General features: G+C 47.6%; 2 protein-coding genes across 3 annotated transcripts; one reads left to right on the forward strand and one right to left on the reverse strand.

Moving 5' to 3' along the window:
* The first annotated feature begins 6 nt into the window (after positions 1-6).
* Positions 7-5,336, forward strand: PARP16 (poly(ADP-ribose) polymerase family member 16). Its single transcript, XM_057372326.1, has 6 exons — positions 7-227; positions 1,095-1,232; positions 2,031-2,237; positions 3,312-3,483; positions 3,832-3,973; positions 4,594-5,336. Exons 1-6 carry the CDS (start codon positions 30-32, stop codon positions 4,736-4,738), a joined length of 1,002 nt encoding a protein of 333 aa, XP_057228309.1. The 5' UTR covers positions 7-29; the 3' UTR covers positions 4,739-5,336.
* Positions 5,337-8,125: 2,789 nt separating this feature from the next.
* Positions 8,126-15,085, reverse strand: LOC130577156 (gonadotropin-releasing hormone II receptor-like). Of its 2 annotated transcripts, none has more exons than XM_057372325.1 (4): positions 13,560-15,085; positions 11,802-12,311; positions 11,338-11,539; positions 8,126-11,065 (listed from the first exon to the last, which is right to left on the reverse strand). In XM_057372325.1, the coding sequence occupies exons 2-4, from the start codon at positions 12,306-12,308 to the stop codon at positions 10,662-10,664; spliced, it is 1,113 nt and encodes a 370-aa protein (XP_057228308.1). In that variant the 5' UTR covers positions 12,309-12,311; positions 13,560-15,085; the 3' UTR covers positions 8,126-10,661. The 2 variants fall into 2 exon arrangements, with proteins under 2 accessions (XP_057228308.1, XP_057228306.1); XM_057372323.1 differs by having other exon boundaries at positions 11,802-12,314.
* Between the last annotated feature and the right edge of the window lie 7,815 nt (positions 15,086-22,900).

Here is a 22,900-nt window from a genome sequence, read left to right on the forward strand (position 1 = left end):
GACGCCGGCGGGGCGGGCGCCGCTGCCGTATGTCAGCGCCCGGCCCCGGCCCCGGCCCCGGCGAGGCGGCCCCGGGCGCCAGGGAGGCAGCGCGGCGGGACCCGCTGGCCGCCGACCTGCGGTGCAGCCTGTTCGCCGCCGCGCTGCAGAGCTACAAGCGCGACTCGGTGCTGAGGCCCTTCCCGGGCCGCTACGCCAGCGGCGACACCAAGGACTTCGAGGGGCTGGTGAGTGCCGGGAGAGCTGCCCGCGGGGCCAGGGCGCCTCCCCGATGCCGAGGTGTGGGCAGCGGCGCCGCAGGGGCACGAATAAAGCAGGATGAAGAGTTTATCCAGTCAAGGAATCCAGGTTTAAGAGTATTAGGGATTCTGACYGATAAACCCGCACTGGGAAACGCCCAGATCCGGTGTGGGCTCCCGAAGTAATAAACGATAGGTAACAGGTGGTGAGCGACAGGACGAGAGGAAACGGCCTCAAGCTGTTCCAGAGAGGTTTAGATTGAGTTTTAGGGGCCATTTCTGCCTTGAAAGCGTGGTCAAGCTTTAGAATATGCTGCCCAGGGAAATGGTGGAATCACCATCCCTGGAGGTGTTCAGAAAACCATGTACATGTGGCACTTGGGGACGTGGTTTAGTAGTGGGCTTGGCAAAGTCACGTTAATGTTGGACTCAATAATATTAGGCATCTTTTCCAGCCTTAATGTTTCTGTTACTCTATGAAGTGTCATGAGAGCTTGCCCAATGTGAAATTCAAATAATTATTTAAGGWTTTGCATGTTACATGGCCTGAACACCCCCATGTCAGGCTCACTGCACATACTGCCYGGTGACAGCTTGTTTTCTCAGTTGTCTGTCTGATTGTTCCTGTACAAACCCTATATATACTGTTGGTAAGTATCAGTGTTTATAACTTGCCTGCTATTTGCTTTCAGAGCAACTGACAAACTTCCCCACAAACTGGCTACAAGTGTTTATACCTCAGAACATAACCTGTTTTTCAGTCTGTTGGGGTGAAATATTGTTTTGTTTTCACTAGAGGTCCCTGTTTARTCACAGTGGCACTAAGGAGCTTGTGCTAAATGCCTCTGTTATTAGCTTGCAGATACCAATGCTTTACCAAGCCTGAAAGAGCTTCTGGAGTCTGTTCCAAACACAGAAAAAAGGATGTGGGATCTGTTTAGTTGGATTGTATCATCTAAAGTCTTCATGATACAAAGTAYTAAGAAACAGGAGGTAAGTTTTGAATTCTGAAAATCTTCATCAGAATTTGGTTTTTAAGGCAAACTTGCACTTCAGAGAGTATTTCTTCCTGCCAGAATTAAGTTGGTTATTGTGAGAACTTGACAGTTCAACATAAATTCATTCTGTCTATAGAGAAGGGGTGTTTGTAGTGTTTTTAAGCAAAATTTTCAGGAACACTGGTCAGAAGAAATAGTTATCACTGACAGTAGTTGATGATGGGCAGTGATTGTAGTTGACTACTGAAGTTAACATAACACGTATATGCATGGTTTAGACCAAGAGTTCGACTCGGRTGTCATGGACCTGGGTCCTGCTTCTCACTGAGAAAAAGAACTCTTGTCGTCTGCAWACTGCCCCAAAAAGGGAAAGGTTCAGAGCCACTGAGGCACTTCTGTAACAGGGATCAAAATAGTTGTAGAGATTAGCAGCAAGATGAAAACAACTTCTGTTTTTGTGGGTTTTTTTTCTCTTGCAAGATCAGCTGATGGATATGTTGTCTTAGTATCCAAAGYAGAATTGTGATGTTGTTCTTGCATCATAAATTAATTCATGATTAAAATTCAGGGTTGGGATTTTTTCTGGAGAGAATAATTAGGATTTAACTTCTATAGCCAGAAACTGGCAGAATTTTTGCTGTTCACTTACTCTTTCTGAATTGTGACAGTGTTKAATTCTAACTCAAAAAAGTGTAATCAGAATACAGCAAAACTATGAAGAGATGGGAAGCAGAATTTCCACTGAGTAATCTAACCACATAAACCAACATTGATATTCCTTCCTGTTTTTAAGTACGAGAAGATCCAGGAACTCACAGGGATGTCTGGGGCTGCGGTTCCTGCTCCAGACTACCTCTTTGAGATCGTGTACTGTGATCAAATGAATACCAAGTTTGCTGAGACCAAGGGAGAGCGGGACCTTATCTATGCCTTCCATGGGAGCCGCCTGGAGAACTTCCATTCCATCCTGCACCATGGCCTGCACTGCCACTTGAACAGGGTGAGGCTCCTGCCACTGACACCATCTTCTCTTGGTCACTTGCAGCTGGGGACACCATTTAAAAATAGGCCCAGATTCCTTTCRGGGTGTGAAATGTGCTGATGATCTTGTTCTGCTGTTTTCATTTCAGTGTAGGCCTTTGTGAATGGCAGTGTTGGATTTGCTAGTGCAGCCTCAAGGTAAAAGCTGGAAGTGGCATGAAAGCCTTTTCACCAGTGTGACAAATTATGACTGTCCTTTGCTTCTTTGTAAGGAAATGTAATTCCTCTGAAAATTCTGGCCTGTCTGACAGCCTGCAGCTGGGAAGTATCTGTCTACAGAAGAGGAGGGTAGTGTAGATTTTCTGCCTGGCCTTGTGTTTAGATCAGCAAAGTTTCAGGTGCTACTCACAAGTGGAGCCTTCTTAAAACGGTCTGATTTAGGGAGATATCCCATAGGATTTGCACCTCTTCTGGTTTCAGTGGAAGGGCACTTGGGACTCCTGGGTTTTTGTGTCAGCTGTAAGACAGCTTTGACACAGCACCTGCTTGACCTTCCAGTCAACCTGGACTGTGTTTTTTCGCCACATTCTCRATGTGTAATGGTTTACTGGGTACAATGGATTTACTGGAGTAATAATTTTAGCCAGTGTGGCAAATTGAAAAGTACCTTCCTCTTTACTAGAAAAGTGTGGATTTAAATGAAGTAAAGCCTTGCCTTGTTTGGGGAGTTTGGATTACTTGAATAATGACACTCTCAATAAATCGATGAAATGTCTTTTAAGAGCAGTGTGGTCATGTTGATGTAAAATACTTGTGCTGGCAAACTAACTCCAAATCCGGGAAAGCATGAATCTGTCCACACCAAGTGCTCTGCCAAGCAGCTAATTTGAGGGATGGGAGAGGGCAGCAGCCCCACCCCTAGGAAATTGTGCCAGGACAAAAACAGTGCATGGACCAGGCCCAACACGGGTCAGAAAGGCCTTTCGTAATTTACCTTCAGAAACAGAATTGCCAGTCTGAAAGCAAAGAACACTTGTRTGTTTTTTGAGGTTTACAGCACATGATTTTAGGATGGATTTCTGCCCTGTTTCAGACATCCCTGTTTGGTGAAGGCACCTATCTGACCAGTGACCTGAGCCTGGCTTTACTGTACAGCCCTCATGGTCTTGGCTGGCAGCGAAGTGCACTGGGCTCTGTCCTCAGCTGTGTGGCTTTTTGTGAGATCATTGACCACCCAGATGTAAAGTGTCAGGTGAAAAAGAAAGGTAAGTCTATTGCAGTAATAGCTGTGTCATATCTATCCTTCATGTTGTTTTTCTTTCCCTATTAACATTAGCAGCTCCTTGAGCATTGAATAGGGGACTCCCCTCCTTGTCACCCTGATCTGGGCCATAATGCCATCCATACCAAGGATGACTAGGAGTGGTATAGCCTCAAAGAAACTTCTCAGTCTATTCTTGGATGCTGAGAGATTCAGGGGAATACCAAGACTAGATCTTTGGTTATCTCGTTCCCATTCTTCTGGGGGGTGTGTATGGGGGTGTTGGTTGTTTACTTTTTTTACAGTTACTTGAAGTTCTGCATATTTTTTTGCTTTTCTCTTCCCAATTCAGATTCAGAACAAATAGACAGAAAAAGAGCAAGAGTGAAAAACAGCGAAGGGGGAGATGTACCACAGAAATACTTTGTTGTCACAAACAACCAGCTTTTACGAGTTAAATACTTGCTAGTGTATTCACAGAAGCAGCATAGGAGGTAAGAGTTCAGCTGTCTAGCGGGATGAGCTGCTATAACAGCCAGATAAACACATCTCATTGTTGAAAAACAACACAAAACAAGCAAGGAAGATACACTGCACTGCCAGAATTTGTTTTTAGCCTGTTTCCTATGGAAATAAGTCGTACACCATCATGTTGCCTCTGTCTCTTTGACACTCCCAGGCTTAGTTAAATTTTCTTTTTACCAGACCTGTAAGCACTTAGTGTCTTTAGGAGCTCTAAKTACTGTTTGTGGCAGGAAACCAAAAGTGGATGTCTGGTGAGTGCAGCTSTTAAAACTGAGGCAGTTTTAACTCTGCCCTTATCTGTCCTAAGTGGCAGTGTTCACTCAGCTAATCAACACGTGTACAGGCCAGGCAGCTACAGCTCCAGACCACAGGCAAAGTTGTGAACATGRGGAAAAAAGATAGGATTGTGCATGGAGACTAGGGAAAAGGGATGTGGTGAAAATCAGACTTTGTTAGTTAAAGGGATTGTGGAACAACTTTCTGTTTTAACTACATTTGCTTAACCATTTGAAAAACCAAAACCCAAGATGCTCTTTGCCAGGACTTCTTGTGCATCTGTGACAGAATTCATGTACTTTTTCCTTTTCAGGCCTTCTARTGAATCTTCCTGGCTTTACACGCACCGTTTTGCCGTAATGATGATGCTGTACCTGCTGTTGCTGATAGTGATCGGGGCCAGCAACTCACCAACYTTTATCTACTACTGGCACAGAATGTTTGACATGGAGAGATGAAGCACCCAAGATGACAAACTGTTATTTTCACCATGTGCCTTAAGAATAGCTGATCTGCCATGCACTGCATYTGTTCCAGTGCTCTAGAAGTAAAGCTGCCTGGAGCTTTCCATTTCTGTCACCAATATATTAATCCTCATGGCATCTCTTAATTTATTCTTATTTCTGTGTTCCTGGGATTCATGAGGATGCCCAGTACAGCTGAAAAGGATCACAGTGGTGCAGCTTAGCATGAACCAATCGTTAAGGGTCGGAAAAAAGGTTATTGAAGTTTAATGAAAACTAAGTGTGGAAACACTCAGGTGTAACTTACTTTCTGTCAAGCTGAAGTATGTTCGCACAAGTTRGAAAGGAGGATTTTTCTGGATGTCAGGCAAAGAAAGGTGTTGGGAGTCTTACCAGTAGGTTTTAAGAAACTGAATCTAGTGATGTTTGGCATATATCAATGCAGATGGAATCACTTTTAAACTTTTAAAACTAACTTTGGCCAGGAATTTTTATATTTGAGCATAATGATTGTAAGTTTAAAAAAACCCCAAGATATTAAACCGCCAAAATGGAAGAAGTTAAACAGTTTCTAGTATGGTTTTTTTTTCCCTCTGAAGAACATTGTTGTGTTTTAATCCCAGCTGGCAGCTAAGCACAAATCCAAAACATAGTTATTACACTGCTCTAAGGAAAATTCACTCTATCCTGGACAAAAACAGCACAAACATCTACAAGGCTTGTGGTCTTAGCCCTGATCCATCTTAWCCTAGTTTACTGTGCAGAGTAGACAAAATCAGGGTTTTCTGTATTAATACTCAGTAAGGGTTGTTCTTACCAAACTGGAGATTTGTTAGAGAACAAACACAGGTTGTTCAAGTTAGTCATGCAACAAACCCCGGGCAACACTCTCCCCCTCCTGTCAAGTCATTTTCGGTTGCTGTTGTTACAAARCAACCTACAAATGCCTGAAACAGAAAAAGAAGCAAAGAACKGTCCTCTGATTAGTGACTGGMCATGGGACAACCCCATAAAGACTCRGAGATTCTAGGCAAGGAAAATTCAGATATGTGCCACAGTTCAGTTTCACAGTCCAGCCTTTAGCAGATTTGATAAAAGCAGGTTTTCATTACACAGTGAACCCTAACCACAAAAAAAGAAAAAATCTCATCACATATTTCCAGCAAATGAGTCTGTGATTACTACCTTACTCATTAAATATTTCAAAGAAAATCTCTTTCTTTTTCTGATGTTGTTCTGGTACCTAATTGCCAGAAATAATGTCCTGGTAATCAGCTTTTTAATTCAAGGCTGAGAAAAAGTACATTTACAGCAACCCCTCTTCTTGGTGACTGGAGCTAGACACATTTATCCCAGTTAATTTTGCTGCCAGAACAAATTTATTTATTCACCATACAGCTTGCAAAACAAGAACATTATAATCCAATTCCCCATTGCCTTTTACAGCCCATTAATAATGCTCAGTGTCAAAGCACACTGCGGCGCCTCAGCCCAAGAAGCRTCCGTGCTAATTATAGAAGAGATTTGCAATTAAAATATACATAAATTAATAATTTATTGTGCAACAGGTTCAACTACTTTATAGYAGTTTACTCCTTGATATTTCAATGCAGAAACTTGGGAATATTTGCCCATTTTTCATCTTCCTCAGCATCTTATATTTAAGTGTTGTGCCATTAAATATACAAGTTTAGGGGGAGGTAATGTGGCAGCCAGAAAACCTGGAGGTACTTGATGTTGTCTAAAGGGCATTGGTTTGTTAAAAGCCTGGTATGTCTGAAACAAAACTCATCTTTTGGAACACATGGGCTATCTGGGAGCCTTTTGAAAAAGAAGARGATTGAGCAGCAGTTGTGGGATGGCTCTGCTGGCACTGCAAGGAAAGGCACAAACYTGGGAGCTCCTGAGCCAGATGAAAGCAACACAGCAGGGATTTAGAGCTCTTTTCTTAGGGTTTCTTTGCATAGSAAAGTTTCTGAGAGTAAGCAAAAGAAGTAATAATAGCCCCAGGCTATGTCCCCAGAGAGAAAGCATGGTGGGGGCTCATGGCAGACACGCACAGTCCAGCTCTGCAATGAAATCAGCAGGTATCAAAGGAAAAAAACAGCTTTTTCTACTTTGATCACTTTGAATAGACCCAAAAAAAAGGAGGTGGCTGCAGGTGGGGGTTGAGTCCTGATGGATGTGTCTGGAGGATCCCTTGGAGAGCTTGTAACCCCATCCCTCATGCTCAGGCCTGCAGGGATTCTGGGCACAGCCTCGTCACTGCTTCAGCTCCACAGCTGCTAGGCGAGACAACAGCAATGGGAAAATATTTTAAATACATTTAAGGTGCTCAGATCCTACCTAGCAGCCTGGCAAAATACTTAATATCCTACTCCCACGCTTGTTTTCTGTGCTCCCTGCTGATTTCAGCATGTGTTTCCCAACGTGGCGAGGTGCAGTCAGCTGGATTAATGCGGGTATTGTGCTGAGTAACTAACAGTATTATGAATTAACCCAAGGTTTGTGTTAGCCTCTTAAGCCACTTGCGTGGCTCTTTGAACAYGCACAGTGCTATAAAAACACTAACAGGGAATGAATCAGAATTTCCTCCYGAACAAAGGGCCGCTGTGTTTGAAGCGGGCAACCCAGGGTGAAGTCGAGGAGTTGTAAAATACAGAGCTACCTGCTCTTATTAATATGTTCATTACATTACTGTGGTGAATATTAAGGAATTGTTACTGAATCAGACAAATCTGATCCTGCTGGGATTCCAAGAAGTGTGGCAACTGGTGTTTCCTTGGTGGGAATAGGCAGGTTTTGAGGAAGTGGAAGAATTCTCCTCCCACAAGCAGAAATAGATAATAAATATAAAAAGCTTTTTTGTCTCTATATTTCATATACATTTATATATGAAAATCTCAGGAGCCAACTGAGGAGGAGAGTAGGTGCTGTTGAAGACAAGGGGTTTGAGGCAATGTGGAGAGAGAGAGGGAAGCACCACAGAAAGCAGGACCACCCCTAGGGYGGGGAGAAGCGAGACTCTGGGATTTACACTCACAATAAGTGATGCAAAAATCTTGTGCTCTCCAAAATGTAARCAAATGTAAGAAAAGCAGAATCAGAAATGCAGGAATATTCAAACCAGGCCTGGGTTTTTGTCTACATCTGGCAGGACCCAGACCCAGATTGATCCCAGCTTCCCCAAGAAGGTGCTGCCCACCTGCTTGCTCCCTTTTCCTGCATGCAGTGGGCACATGGCTTGGCAGCACACTCTTCCAGTGACATTTTCCTTCTCTCATGAAAGCTGTCACTTTGGGCACTTCGCCCACACTCCAGGCACCACAAAATGTTAATTGAACATCAGCAACAGGARGGAAGGTACRAARGATGGGCAAAGGAACAGAAMTAAAGTGCCAGCAAGYATCCCTGGGGATGTGCCATRCTTCCCCTAAGGACTAAGGTATGTATTCTTTCCAGCATGCCAGTTTTCCTTCTCTTCATAGAGATCTTTTCCAACCTAAATGATTCTAAGATCATCAAGTCCCCCTAAAGCCAAACCTGTTCTTGCCTTTTCACTGTACTCGTGGGGTATTAAGATGGTGGATCCTTCCCACAAGGAAAAAAAAAGTGTTTCTTGCTCCTCGGAGAAGACCTCTGAGCTCCCCTGCTGCTGGGCAAGAGGAGACATGTGGTCTTAAGTGCATGAGCAACGTTGGATCTGTTCTCTCCCACTCAGCAAAAAGTAGATGAAGACAATTTTCACTAGATTAAAGACACTTTCCTACTTATTCACAGCTTGCCAGAAAACCAACACACCTTCAAGGTCTGCCTCACATCAGCAGCGTAAACAAAGAGACCAAAGGAGTGTCTGAGGAATAAATTAGCTTCCCCTACTGCAAGCCATTCCCATCACCTTTCAAGAAGCCCTTTTTTGCCAGCCTGGCATAAGCCAGCCCCCCCTCCATTAGCATTGGGTAATTGAGCAGAACAAGYCCAGGAAAGCAAAACTGTGATTACGCATCTCCTTGGAGTTTGGATGCTTCCTAAATGGCTCAAACTAATCCCCACCAGTTGGTCTGGGCTCCTGCAGTTCTAATTGATTTTTTTTTTGTTTTCTCCTTGGGCTACGTGTTTAGCATAAATAATAATTAGTACCAGAAAGGCAAGGGCTGAATACCCATCTACAGCTTGGCATCACCCTGAGTATTGTGGCTTCCTGTGTCCTCATTGCCCAGGCTCAGCCAGCCTGCAAGGACTACTTGCCACCCTTCCAACTTTAATAATTTGCTGGCTGGGGCACTGGGAGACCAGTGCAGAGCCTTTCTGGCTAATAGGGACCCAGCCCCTCTCGGAAACAGGGTCGAGAAAAAGTCCCCTCAGTGCCCAAAGGAGATTTGCTTTCTTGAGGGGAAGACATGACCCAGCTCCCTACACATACAACCACAGCAAGAAAAGAGTTGTTTTTGAAACAAAGCTCTTTCATCCTGATAAAGTCCAGATGCTCATTCAAACTGCGGTGGCCACAAAAATAGCCAAGGAACTGCCTCCTGCCAAGTCCAGAGCTCCTGAGCTGTCCAAACATTTAACTAAACTAAGAAAACAACAACCCACCTGGCTCAAAACTACATTTCTGTTCAAAAGCAAACCCCACATTCAATAACAATCATCAGAGAATGAAAAAAAGAAATAATCCACTATTTCTAATTACCTGGAAAGGACAACACAGTTGAATAAACTCATCTCTTCGAGCCACACCCAGAGAAGAAACGTCTGTCTTCACAAGCAACTTTTGGCACAGCGGTAGAAAGCAAACAACCCATGTTACCCCAGCTCAGCTGATCCCTCCAGAAGCTCTCCTTACCTTCACTTGCCTCCACCTGGCACTAATAGGTGCTGATGGACCTCCTCTACCAACCAGCTGCTTCACATCTCCTGCCATCATTGGGACACCTSGGACATCACCTGTGGAGTGGCTGCACCTGCCCTGTTGGGGCAGAGCCTARGGGCTGGTGTTGCTTAGGGCAAAGCAAATGTGTCCAGCATGTGGCCTGCAACCTGGCATGGGGACAGAAAGTTTTAGGGGGGCTGGGCAGTGTCAGGTCTGGTTCTTGTTGCCCCAAATACCCTCCATCCTAGTTTGCTCTGTGTCCACAGAGCTGCTGTGTGAGCATGTGTCTGTCTGTACCAGAAAATGATTGCAGGGACTGTTTTCTCTTCTGGCTGTCCTCAAAACAGAGTAAAAACCTCACCCCACCCCATTATGGTTCTTTGCATCATTCTTGCTCAAGCCCCTCCATCCCCACAGCACTCCCTCCCTCCCCACCATGCCTGGGGTATGAATGCTCATGCATTAGTCAACTTCCAGATATTTAGAGCTTTCCCAGAGCTTGTCACACAGCCATGGGAGAACCAGACAGGTTCTGAGTCAGGAGACGTGAAATTTCCAGAGATCTTTTCCTACAATAGGTGGAGAAAACAAAGTAAAAGGCTGTGATCACACCTTTGCAGCCTCAGGGTGACAGCATCCATGCAGCTCTACAACTGGATGTACGTGCAAAGGGCACTTGAAGACTGGCCATCCCAGGGACATGATCCTGGACCACAGAGGAGATGGCAAATTTCCTCCCAGGGGTTGATGCTGGAAGTGTGGAGAAGCTTGATCCCAGAATCAGGGCTGGAGCATGMATCAGGTACAAAACGGATGTTTTTCAGTTGTCACGGTGCTGCCAGAATGCAGCAGAATGACCATAAATACCCCCAAATGTTTTTCACCCTGAGTACAGGCAGGAGACACATTCTCAGTTCCTGGCCAGAGACTCTCACCCACAAAAGCTGAGTAGGGAACCTCATCATGACAGTCTCCAGAATGGTCCTGTAGGACAAAACAGCCCCAAAGCTATGCCTCCCAGTCCCTTGTGGGTATGTCTCTTCATCAGACTGTGCTGACAGTTGTCCCATTGGAGCCTGATGCCACCCCATCCTTTGCAGCACCGTCTTTAATGTTCTTCTCTGAGCCTGAGATGGGTTTTTGTCTCTTTTGCCTGGTGATGGCTGTTTCGATACCCCTGAGACACAACTGCACATCTTCCCGAAAGGAGGGGGTGTACAATCCATAAATGATAGGGTCAGTGCAGGTATGCAGCAATCCAAAGAGGAAGAAGCTGTGGTTGACATACTCTGGCATCTTCTGGATCATGGCTGGCTGGAACCAGTACCACAAGCCCAGGAGGTAGTATGGGGTCCAGCAGATGATGAAGGTGGCAACAATCACTACGGTCATCTTGAGAGTCTTCATGCGTGCCTTGAAGATGTGGTCGTTTTGATTTCTTGTCAAACCTGCCAAGGAGGGTCAAAAGGATATTTAGAGATAAGAGAAAACCAGGAGAACATAACCATCCATGACTCTGCTTCTGTCAGAGAGGGAAGACCATCTCGTAATCTGGTCCATGTCCCMCAGGAAGACAGCAAGGACTGGGGTCAATAATTTTGTGCAAAACATCCTAGTTGGTTTATCTTTCAAAGGTTGTGACAGACCCAACACCAACTACAGGCTGGAGAAGTTCAGTCATGCAGTCATGGTGGACACTAAAGGGCTGGGATCTGCTTACCTTTATTGACCTTTAGCTGCTTACTGATCTCCCAAAGGATCCGGATGTAGCAAACGATCATGACGCTCAGGGGGGTGATGTAGAGGGTGGTGAAGGTGAACATGTTGTAGACGGTTTCCTCCCAGTGTGCTCGGAAGCTTCCGTGAGTAACACACTGGGTGAAGTTCCCTCCTGGGATTGTGTGCAGATGGAAGAGGAAAAGCTGAAATGTAGAACCAAAGAATAACTAAGARTGCATTTGGAACAGAGCATCACATCCTGGAGATACTGCTGGCTGCATGGAGAGCACTTCCCTGCTGCTGTTGGACTGGGAGAGGGGCTCTAGGCACCTAAATCATGGTTTGGTCTGGTGCTGGCAGAGTCCATGGATTGGGATGGACTGGTTGGGGATAGCAGGGTGGAGAAGCCCTCTCCAAAACCACCCCAGCCTGGGCAATTTCCATGGGGAGAGCTCTCAACCTTACCTGAGGCAAAGCCAGAAGCACGCTGCCAGCCCAGGCAGCGCGGAGCAGCATCCCATTGCGGCGGTGAGCACGGGAGAATGGATGGAGAATGGCTGCGTGCCGGTCCAGGCTGATGACCACCAGCACCAGGGCAGCTGCGTACATAGCRAAGAGCTTGAGGAAGTTGAGGATCTTGCAGGAGATATCCCCTCCATACCACTGCACTGTCATGTTCCACACYGCGTCCAGGGGCATCACCATCACTGTCACCAGCAGGTCGGCCAGTGCTAGGCTGAGGATCAACGGCTGCACGTGGGATTTCCTCCTCTTCCTCAGCAGGCTCCCCAGCACCGCTGCGTTGCTGCCTGCCGCCAGCAGGAAGAAAATGGCTGTGATGATCACACGGACCTTCGCTGCTTGAGTGAACTGGGGCTCCACCCAGTACTGGGGGTACCCAGAGGCTGAGACATTGGTGTCCTCKGGCGTGGTGGGGCAGTGGGGAGATGCAGGGAGCTGCTCCTCGCTCATCCCCTGCTGAAATGCAAGCAGCAAAGTGAACCCCTTCTTAGGGGCTGTGTGGAGCACTGCAGCTTCAACATATGGACAAGAAGGGAGATGGTGAGATCTGCAYTGGAGACACCAGCAGCACTTTGCCCCATACTATTTTGTCCGGTCCTGTCCCCTCTGTGTTGCCCATTCTGCAAACCCACCRTGTCCCCATCACTGGTGGGGACACAGTCTGGCTGTCCTCTCTGGCTCACCCCTGCTGTAGCTACAGTGACTGCTCACACAGACATATATTTTTACCTCTTTGCGAGGTGGCTGAGCAGCTGGGAAAGCAGGAGTGGTGGCCAGGACCATGGAACCAGTCACTGTCTGCCAGCATCCTGCTGGGAATGGGTCATATCAGAGMTGGCTGAGCCTCTGCTGTGTGCAGAGCAGCTGTGCTCAGTGCAAGGACTTGTCCTTCCAAAAGGGGTTTTCAAGCAGAGCTCAGCTTTTCAGAAACCCCACAGCCCTTCCCATTAGTGTATTAAACCTTAATGGTCCACCTCTGTCTTCAGTGCTGGATCTGGGGCCATGGGCAGGAGCACCTGGGGGTGGCAAGGCAGGGAAAAGGGGAATGCCACACTGTCCAGGGAATGAYAGTGGCTCTTGGGAGAGGACCACARTGGYATTTAGGAGCCTGGACCTTCCCAGGACCCAGGCAGCACCAGCTTAATCTCTGCCCCTTTCCCTTCTAGAGGCAAAGCAGAAGGAGGAAGGGAAGGTAAAACCCCCCAGAACAGGGGGTGGCTGGGGGTGATGAGCAGTGTGGTGTCCTCCACACTTGATTCCATCACCCTTTTCACCTGAGCAGAACTCACATTTCAAGGGCAAATRCTTCCAACTCCTGGGGCCACAAGCTGTTTACAGTCCCAGGTGCAGGTACAGCACATCTCTTACTGTTTTCAAGCACCTTCTTGTTTGCTGATTCCAAAATCAAGGATTCCTTACCTTTGTACAAACAACAGRAGCAGCAGAGATCAAACCTGTCTCCCCAGCTCTGCAGGACGGAGATGCCAACACCTTACAGCAATGCACCATCCTCCAGCCCCACCACCCACACCCTGAGCCCCCTTCCCCTTACTGCCCTSACTCCCTCCCTCCCCAAAGACCAACCCAACAAACAAGCAGCAAAAAGAAAGAACAGCTAAAAAGTACCAAGTTTCYTGTCTGGAAGAAACAAGCAGAAACCCGTGTCCAGTTCAGGATTTATCCCAGCTGAGGGGAACATACCTGGCATACGCATGCCCTGACGCCGAGAGAAGATGCTCCGTGTATTTCCCACGGGTCYCCCACCGCTGCGGTGCTGAGTCAGGATGCTCCAACGTTTCCTTGCATCACATCCCTGCAACAAACCTTGAAGCAGTAAAACATTCCCTTGCCAGCGGCCAAGCCGGGAGCGACGCTGCTGTTAGCACAGGCRTATGCAGGCATCTGGAGATGGGAGTGCTGCTGCAAACACCCCCTRCACCACCAAACCAGGAGCGGGGCACGCCGAGGTGTCCACAGGCAGCCTGGCTCACCCCTGCTCTCCTCAGATTAATGAGCTGCCTGCTTAATGAGCAGGCAGCGGGGATGATGACAAAGCCGCCGTAATGCAAGAAATGGCCAAAATTCAAAATGTTGTGGCCAAACGTGGCCCCATCAGGGGTAAGTGCCAACACTCCGTGTACTGGTTTGGTATAAATACAGGAAAATGAGTTAATTATCCTGGGAGTTAGTGATGAATGTCCCGTTGCTCAGACGACCGGGAGACTCGCAGACATGCGCACACACACACACCTCAGTGATGCTCCTGGACCACACGGGTCCAGGGGAGCATCRCAGGTACGTGCCTGGACTGGAAATGCTGTAAGGAGGGAATTAATAAGGGGAAATGTGGTTAATTTTGTCATTTTTAATGAAAACACTTTTTTTTTCCTCCAGGCTATCAGTTCCCATCTTGTTCTTTCTGTATTTCTTGCAGCGTAACACAGTGAGAAGGAAGGACCTTGCGAGGGACAAAGAGCTCACAAGAGCTTAAAAAATATGATGTGCAATGCAAGGGCAGGGAGGGAAACTGAGGACATTTGGCTTCTCTGGCCAGCAAAAGAGCTGTGGGGGTGAGAGGGACAATCCCAAGCTTTGCTGGYGCTAGCACTGACAAACACTCTCTGGGGTTTCACTAGGACTTTAATGACATGCAGATAGACCTTCACATCTTCCAGGCTATTAAATTAAAGAGCACATGGTGTACAGGTCCCTGCAGATCCCAGGCTGGCAGTGATGGTTCTGCATTGTTCCCCAATAGGAAGAGATTCCCTTTCTGGAATAGGTTTTCCTATTAAAACTACTCCCACTTATTTCAGGAGGAAATGCCTGAGCTCTGAGGGTGGTTGCACCATCTCTGAGACTGCTGTGCTGGCAGGAGTGCTCCTGGGAACAAGCAGAAGAGATACTTTGGCAGAGAGACCAGCTCCTGAGACCCAGGAGATGTTGCAGGCACTGGATCATGTTTGCCCTGAAATCCCCTAAATTCTCCATCACTTCTGAATGGAACTGCCAAAATGGATCAGGATTGAAACTCTGCTCAGAGCCACAGAGGGCAATTCCTGCATCTCAAGTGCTTTACATCTGAGGGGAAAGAGGAAAGCAGAGCCACTGCTGGCACTGCGAGCACCAGCCAATCCTGCCACATKGGAGGGGACTGTCCCCATCACCTCCTTACCTGGCTGAGGCATCACCCACCAGTACTGCAGACCTTGCCTGGCCCTGTGGGGAAAAACAGCACAAAACCCACAAAGAAGTTGGATAAAGCCTGTTTGTTCCAGCAGCCACCTCCTCCTGACATTAGGTTCCTGCTTAAAGCTGAGATTAATTTGGCCCCACACACTCATCYTTATTTTTCCTTTCATTTAGCCCTTTGCACCTGCACAAAAGCAATTTAGTAGCAAGTCAGGAATGTATTCCCTGTTTGTTCTTCGTCCTGGCTGATGGCCTTTTTGTCTAGAAATGTCCTGTCCACCCTTGGCTGTATGATGCAAGAGAGGGACAGGATTTTTCTTGGGAACTGTAAGCCTTGCTCATGCCACAACAAAGCTTTTAGTCCCTGTTCGGAAAGGATTTTTTTAGCATACCATCACACAGAAATGTCCTGGGCATGCATTAGCAATAAGTCTTATTTTAAGGGTGGGGTCCCTTATTGAAATGACAACTTTCCTCCGGCGTTTGCACAGTAACCCCCTTGTGTTTTCTCTTTTTTTTTTTGCTCATCTCCTCAAAGGTCAGTTTGGATGTTGTCTGCATGGCAGCCTTCAGCTGAATCTCTGAACACYGGTTTAACGATCAGAGGGTTTTGGTCTCCAGGATTAGGAAATAGTGCTGGCAGGCAGGGTTTGTTTCCATACATCCCAGCTTGGCTCTTCCCGAAATCTCCTCCTCTTGGGATGCTGCCCCAGTACATCCCCAGAGCTGCAGTCCAGCACTGGGTCATGAGGGGACAGAGCATCCCCCAGYATCCCCAAATAGGACTTAACTCCCTAAATCCATATGGATCATCCCGGGATGCTGGAGAAAACAGAAATCAGGAACCACACTGGGTAATACAATGCCAGTGAAAATTTCTGCATGAGCAGACCTCAAACAAAAATGTAAGTGCTGTGTTTTTCCACTGGACACCCCATATATACTGGGATCTCATCCACAGAGAGCAGTGTGGRATATAATTTCCATTAACCTAGTGCAAACATGAGACAGGGAACCTGCTGCTGTTTATCCTGATAAATCACTGCYGGGGTCTTGGCTTCCCAAAGAGAGAAAAACTTGTATTTTGCTCTCCGAGAGAAAACCCAGCTGCTGGTTGTTATGGGGGGCAATGATGGGTGATTCTTTGGCTGAACTCATCACCAGCACCCTCCCCTCAGGCAGGTGCTTCTGCCAGGTTAACTGYCCAAAAACTCCCCTTTATTCAGAATAACCTCATGATTTTAGAATTTTTTTAATGCTGATTTCCCCCCTCCCTGCCCAATTCTTCTCCAAACCTTGAATTGTCTCAGGAGCAGCGCATCCAAGGAAATTTTTGTCTCATACTGGACTTGAAACAGAAAGTCTAGTCAGGCACATCTGACATGCAATGTTTTTGTGAGTAAATACCAGCATCCATGAAGTCATTTCCCGAGGTTAGAAATGAGCTCACCTCTGGAACAGCTTCTCTTCTTACCCAAAGTTCACAAGTCAAGTGATTGGGAAGCTCCCAGTTTTCAGCCTTTTCATTAAATAACAGCATCATAAAATTAGAATGGTGCCACCGTGCTGAATATTACAAATAGGTCTGGAACAGGGTATCACCCAAAATTCCCCAAAATCTCTGCAGCAAAACGCAGARACACAAAGCTCAGTGATCACTGGGGATAAACCAGCCCCTCATTCTGCCTGCTCAGCYRGCCCTGGCCGCTCTGCCTAACCTGMCAAGGAGGGATTRTAATTGCTGCCCCTCCTGGGGATAATCTGGGACATCCCCAGATTATTTAACTCCTGTWTAAAGCAGAGACAGGGATCTCTCCTGCCCTCTGGGCTCAATTACTTGGCAAACTGTGTCTTTAGACCATTTCTTGGTCTAAAAGAAGAAGACCAAGCTTCTGATTCAGCTTTGTATATCAAAACCTCTCTCATAAAAATCCTTCTTTGGRGGGCACCACACTGTCAGACAGGGGTACTGGGAAAAACATGCTCAAACCTGCTGCAATTCCCACCTTTTAATACCCYGCCTGGTGCTCCTTACGCTGCTGAGCCCAGATGTCAAAAGCATGATTCCCAGGGGTTCCCCAAATTTACATCTTCCCATGCAGAGCAGCAGCTCTCAGGATCTTTCCTTTATCTTTCACCAGGGTATGTCAACCAGAGCAACATCTCCTGTCCTAATCTCTAAACTGGAAAAGAAAAAGGAGGGAATTTATCACCCCAAACCAAATCCTGAGGTCAAACTCCATGAAAGGTGGTGGGATCCGGTGCCGAGTTCCATCTGCACACCACCAAGCAAGAAAACTTGGTTTTGTGTGTGCATCACTGCTCCACTTAGCTCAGCTTCCCCACAGCAGTTTTGCTTTCCTGCCCAGGCTGGAATTTATTTGGGGGGAAAATTATTTGRGAACTTTCACCTGACACCCCAGTCCCCAGTAAAGCAAGCAAATCACCCTCAGGGTCAGCGGAGGGACCATGGGTGCCCTTCAGCTTCAGCACACACTGACCCAGTCAGGGTTCTCAGTGCCCTAAACTGGGTATTTTTCTTGAGCTGGAAGAAATGATGAAATGCCAATATTTTCGTTGTGACTAACCATGGAAGTGAACAATTTTGCCCTTGTTTTTGGACAGGGTTTAGTTGCTCTTCTTGCCTTTGCCTTCTGTGCCCTCTTTTATCCTCTGCTTTTTTTATTCCCTGTGGGACCTGTATATCGCATTGCTCCAAATATCCTCCTCCCTCCAAGCTCTYAAATAGGATTGTGTGTCCCAAGGCCATATTTTGGTGCTCTCTTTGGCTACTTCTTCCCAAACATTGGCCAGATTCAAGGGCTGGTCTCCTTTGTTGCACTGGGGGAGAGGTGAGATGTGGGGACAGCTGACATCCCTGTAGGACCCTTGGCAGCATTACACAAGGCTTGCAGGAGCAAGAATCAGGGAAACAGCTCCCCTGACACCTCTTCCCCATGAGCTTCATATCTCCAAGAAGTTTTCAAGGCTTAAAGATACTCCTGGGTGAACTTTATGCAGGCACATGGTCATTTTCTATGTTTTTATGGCTTGGTGGGGACAGATATCATCAATGCTGAATTTAAGGAGCCAGAGGAATACAATTTCTGCTCCCCAACCCTGTTTTTGCCCTCAACCAACCCCGGTGACTATCCCTTAAAATAAGCATCAATGCTGACATCTCCCATTCAGATTTGGCCTCCCAGGGAGGTGTTTCTGGGAGCCAGAACTCAATTTACTGTGGCTGTTTCTTTGTGGAAGGGCTCACCTCCCACTCTGCCTTCCCAACCTGCACCCAGCAGTTTTTGCCTCAGATGGGACAAGGTGCTCGGAGCTGCCAGCCCTTCCTTCAGCAGCTCTTGGCCCCACCAAACCCTCTGGTGTGCTCCYGGCAAACACACATTTACCCTCCGGCGAAAGCTGATCTGGCCATGTATTCCAGGGGGAATCCCAGCAGCGCTGGAATTAGCTCGGCAGAGATGGGCTTTTCCAAGTATGTCCTTGGTGCAGTGCATTGAGGCCGTGAGGTATCTTACATCTCCGGTCGCCCCCATGACCACAGGCACTCCAGGAAGGGAAGGCATTTCCATGCTGTCTTTTGCCAGTGGGGATGATGGCAAACTCCTTTGGAGCTGAAACCTGAGGGTGGATCGACCCCGGTTACCCCATCCCAGGCACAGCTCCACATGGCTCAGCGCAATAATTAACCTGACATAAGTTCCCACATGGTTCAACAGGGAGTGCCCACCACCCTCGTGGCTCCATCTCTTCCACCTTTCTGCCCATTCCATGTAGAAGCTCGTTTGAACACTAAAAACCACCTTCTAATCTAAAATTTCACTTCCATTACCATCACTGTTGCCTCTGGTCTGACTTACACAGCCTACACCTCTCCCATGTGTGGCCAACGCAATCTCTGCAGAGGAGGAGAAACACATAGTAGAAGACCCAAGTCCTCCCCTGCACACCCATGAATCAGGCAGGATTTTGCTGATTTTTAGGAAAAACTGGCTGATGTTTTGCTGGTGTAAATCACTGCAAACCTGTCCATCTCAACTTGGTTATAGCAAGAAAATGGAAGAAAATTCACAGATGAGACCAGGGAATGCCATCCCATGTGCAGGAGGTGACTCTCCATGCCAGCACGGGTGCACAGCCTGGAGCGCATCCCAGCCCAAAGTCAATACCCATAAACAAGAGCAATAAATCAAGGATTTCTTCAGGAGCAATTAATTACCCAAATCAACATAGACTTTGACACAGGATGGTCTTTGTCCATCCAACTCTGTCCGAGGCTAAAGCAAACAGCTGGTGGACTGTGGGTTGGAGCTCTGCTCCTGCCCTTCCTTTGCAGTGTAAATGTCCCCATTGAGGTGCTGGCCTGGCTTGGACCTGGCCACATTCCCATCACGTCTGTTCCCATCCTGTGACTGCTTTTACAACAGTGATCAGAGGTTGTGCAATAGCTCAGGCCCTGCCACAAGCCCACATCTGTCATCAGGATGTTCCCCACACACACCATGATGCTGCCCTGCAAGTGTCCCTGAGCAGTTCAGGCTCCAGGAAAAGGCTGGGATATGCATTATTCATAGAGGGCTTAAAAATAATGGCCTTCTCCATCTCACAGAGAGTTTCTAAATGAGCTAGAATTCTTATCTTAATTTCCTCAGCTCAACAATGTTATTAAAAAGGGATTCGCTATTGAAGCACTTCTTGTGCTCTCATAGMATCACTGCTTCTGCTCCTCCAAGCTCTGACAGGGAAGGCAAGACAGAAACAGATATAGCCATGGCACTTAGGAGTGAAATACCAAYGGGACCCTCCTGCAGTCCAGGATATCCCAGTGAACTGTGAATCCCTCTCTAGGGTATGTGTATCTATATGTGAGCAGCAGGGATGCAGGTGACAGTCCACAGGCACTCAGATAGCAAACATGCTCTGCAAAAGCACCAGAAAAAACCTTTTTCCATTAAAGAGGGAATCACGGTGCAGAGAACATTCCTTTTTACATGTCAGGGGTCAGCTATGTTGTGCTGGTGCCAGCAGACATTTGGGGGCTCACCCCATGGACAGACCCCACAACCAGCACAGCCACAGAACTCTCCCCTCACTCCTGGCTCTTTCACCAGAGCAGAGAAAGCCTTAMTGAGCTCCAGAACTAAAATCAGTCTTTCCCTGGGTCCTGGCTCTCCTGGTGTCCCCACTATGTGCTGCTTTTTGTATCTGTTCCATAAATGATGTATGTGGAGCTGAGCACCACTGAACCCAGTTGATGCTTTAGCTCCCAAGCAAATCCTTCCAGAGGGGAGAAAGGTCCACTTGTTCCTTTTCTCCCAGCCACAGCCTGTAAATCTTCATCTGCACAATGAAAACAAACTCCAGTAATTCATTTTTTTGGCTCTTTTCCAAAGATTTTAGGCAGCTGGAGTGCAATTTTGTGCTGATGAAGCGGTGGAGGAGGGCTTAAATGAAACAATATTGCGGTGGCTGCAAGGTTTGCTGGTGTTTCAGAGCTCAGAGGGAACCTCAGGGACCGGCCACATCTCCAAGTTCTCCTACAAACCATGGAAATCGCCACTCTGGCTCCTGGGATAGCAAAACAGGATTTAAAAAACAACATTAGCCACCCCTGGAGCATGGCTGGAGAAGTGCCGGGAGCCAAGTGCTTAATGAAATCCCAGCTCCCAACTCTCCCTTCTAAACCACGCAAACTTCCCCAAAGTGTTTGGGATGGAACAAAGTCATCAATCAGTTATTTTAACTCCCAACTCCGTAAACAGAAGCAAGCCCAGAAACATGCAGCAGGGGAAAATAACCGTCAGCTCCCTTTGGCGGAGCGGAGAGGGCGCAGGGAGGGAGGACAGGGGCAGCCAGTGGGGAACTGAGAGTGTCCTCGGCCCAGAAGGGGATTTTAAAGCCCCCACAGAGCATTTCACAGACCCCACAGACTGTAAACTCCACACGCAGCCCTGAGAGCAGCCCCTCCAACCCTGCTACCCTCCTGGCATGGTGCACTTGGCTTTTGGTAATGGTCACTCAGCCCCATGCTGTACTAGACAGGGTGGCAGGCATAAAGAACCAGGATGACCATTATTAGCCAGCTTTTGCCTGGATTTATTAGATAAACACAAGTGAAGTTATGGATACAACACAAAGGAATGTGGGAACAGGTGATGTGCTGCACCATCTGCTGTCACACCCCTCTGACATTACCCCAGTCTCAGTGCTGGTCAGAGGGAGCATTAAGCATGGCAGCATTCACATAAACACACTATAGCTTTGTAGTTACACATCAGCGATGAAACCATGGAAAAAAACCCATGAGATTTGGGTAGGCTCCCCAGAGCCAATCTGGGAGGGSAACGAGTCCAAGAGGCTGTGGATCTGCTGCTTTCTGATGKGAAGCAGCAGCTTTAGGCAGCTGAYCCCACTGGTGATAGRCAGAAAGATAGAACAGTTTGGTCTGGGATGCATCCTTCTCACTGGCCAMAGCCCTGCAGAGATTACCSTGGGCATGGGGCAGCCTCTGGTTTRTCTCCTCCACCCCACAGGCTGGGGCATCATTAACCTCCAGGCAGATGGAAAGCATCACCTGGAGTCAGTGGTGCTCAGCACCGGGAACACCTGGGGCTCTTCCCATGCTGTTCCCTGCAAAGTCAGCCACACATCAGAGCTGTAGCAAGGGRCGGTCAAACCAAGAGAGACTGTGCAAAAGAACTTTTCTAGAGAYGTGAACTCACATGTCCCAAACCTGCTCCTGAAACTACACACGTGTCTCCAGAGGCTCTTGAAGGAGACATGCTGGAGAGAAAACAGCCATGTTGAGGAGGCTGCAAAATCCTGCAGAAATGCCTGCACCCGCACTGGGTTAGAGCTCTCATCCCATTTCCATAACAAAAGGAATAACATTTTATTCCTTTTGCATAAGGGCACTTTTCCTTACCCAGCAGTGTGGCCCATGGTAATTGATCCCAGGATGCAGGCAAGCAGCCAGYGGGACTGGAGATGTCTTGCCAAGGCATTGGTGCTGTGCTTAGTGTGGGTCAGCCGTGGTGGGAGGTAGGTGCCATCTGGCGAAGATTAATTCCTTGCTSTCTGCCTCAGCACCTTTCCCACATMTCATCCTCATCACGGTGGGGAAACGGAGATGAGCTCCATGTTTATGTCAGAGGTTTGGACCTTCCAGCTCACTGGGCACTCCCTGCCCACGGATAAACATTCTGCCATTTTTTGGTTCATCTCAAGTGCTTTTTTCTTTTCCCTCATAAACATAAACAGGAACTGGTGTAGGTCACCACTGATTATTCTTTATGTGACATCTTGATCTGTGTTCCTCCTGCACCACTCCCTCTGGCAGCAGAGCTGACAAGGATTACTAGGAGACAGCTTGGGACACCACTGGCCCCCTTGGCTGCCCCAATGCCCAACACACAAAGCACATGATTTCACACCACACTCCCAGAGAAACTGTCTGCACAGTCCAACAGCTCCGGGGCTGCATACATGGGTGCCAGTCACTTACATAAGGCCACATGCTTTTTAATACCCAGAACACCTGTGTCCACAGACTAGCTGCCACAAGTTATAYGACAAAAATGTGGCTGCAGAGGGAGAAAAATCTTGGAAGGTTGAAGCCAGTCTGAGGCAAGCAGGAAGCTCTGGTTGGGGGTCTAGGATCTCCCCATGGCTCAAGGGAGAAGCAGTCACATTTATTTACAAGGATGGTCCTGCCTCTGCAGCTCTGTGCTACYCCAGGTGTCCCAACCAATCCTGCTGGCTTTGTCCTACATCCTCACATCCCCCACAGCATCCTCATCTGACCCCTGCCAGAGCCAGCACAGGGGCAGAGG

This window comes from Malurus melanocephalus, unplaced genomic scaffold (assembly GCF_030028575.1).
Source record: "Malurus melanocephalus ecotype Western Australia unplaced genomic scaffold, MMel_1.1 scaffold_169, whole genome shotgun sequence".
NCBI classification, from domain to species: Eukaryota; Metazoa; Chordata; class Aves; order Passeriformes; family Maluridae; genus Malurus; species Malurus melanocephalus.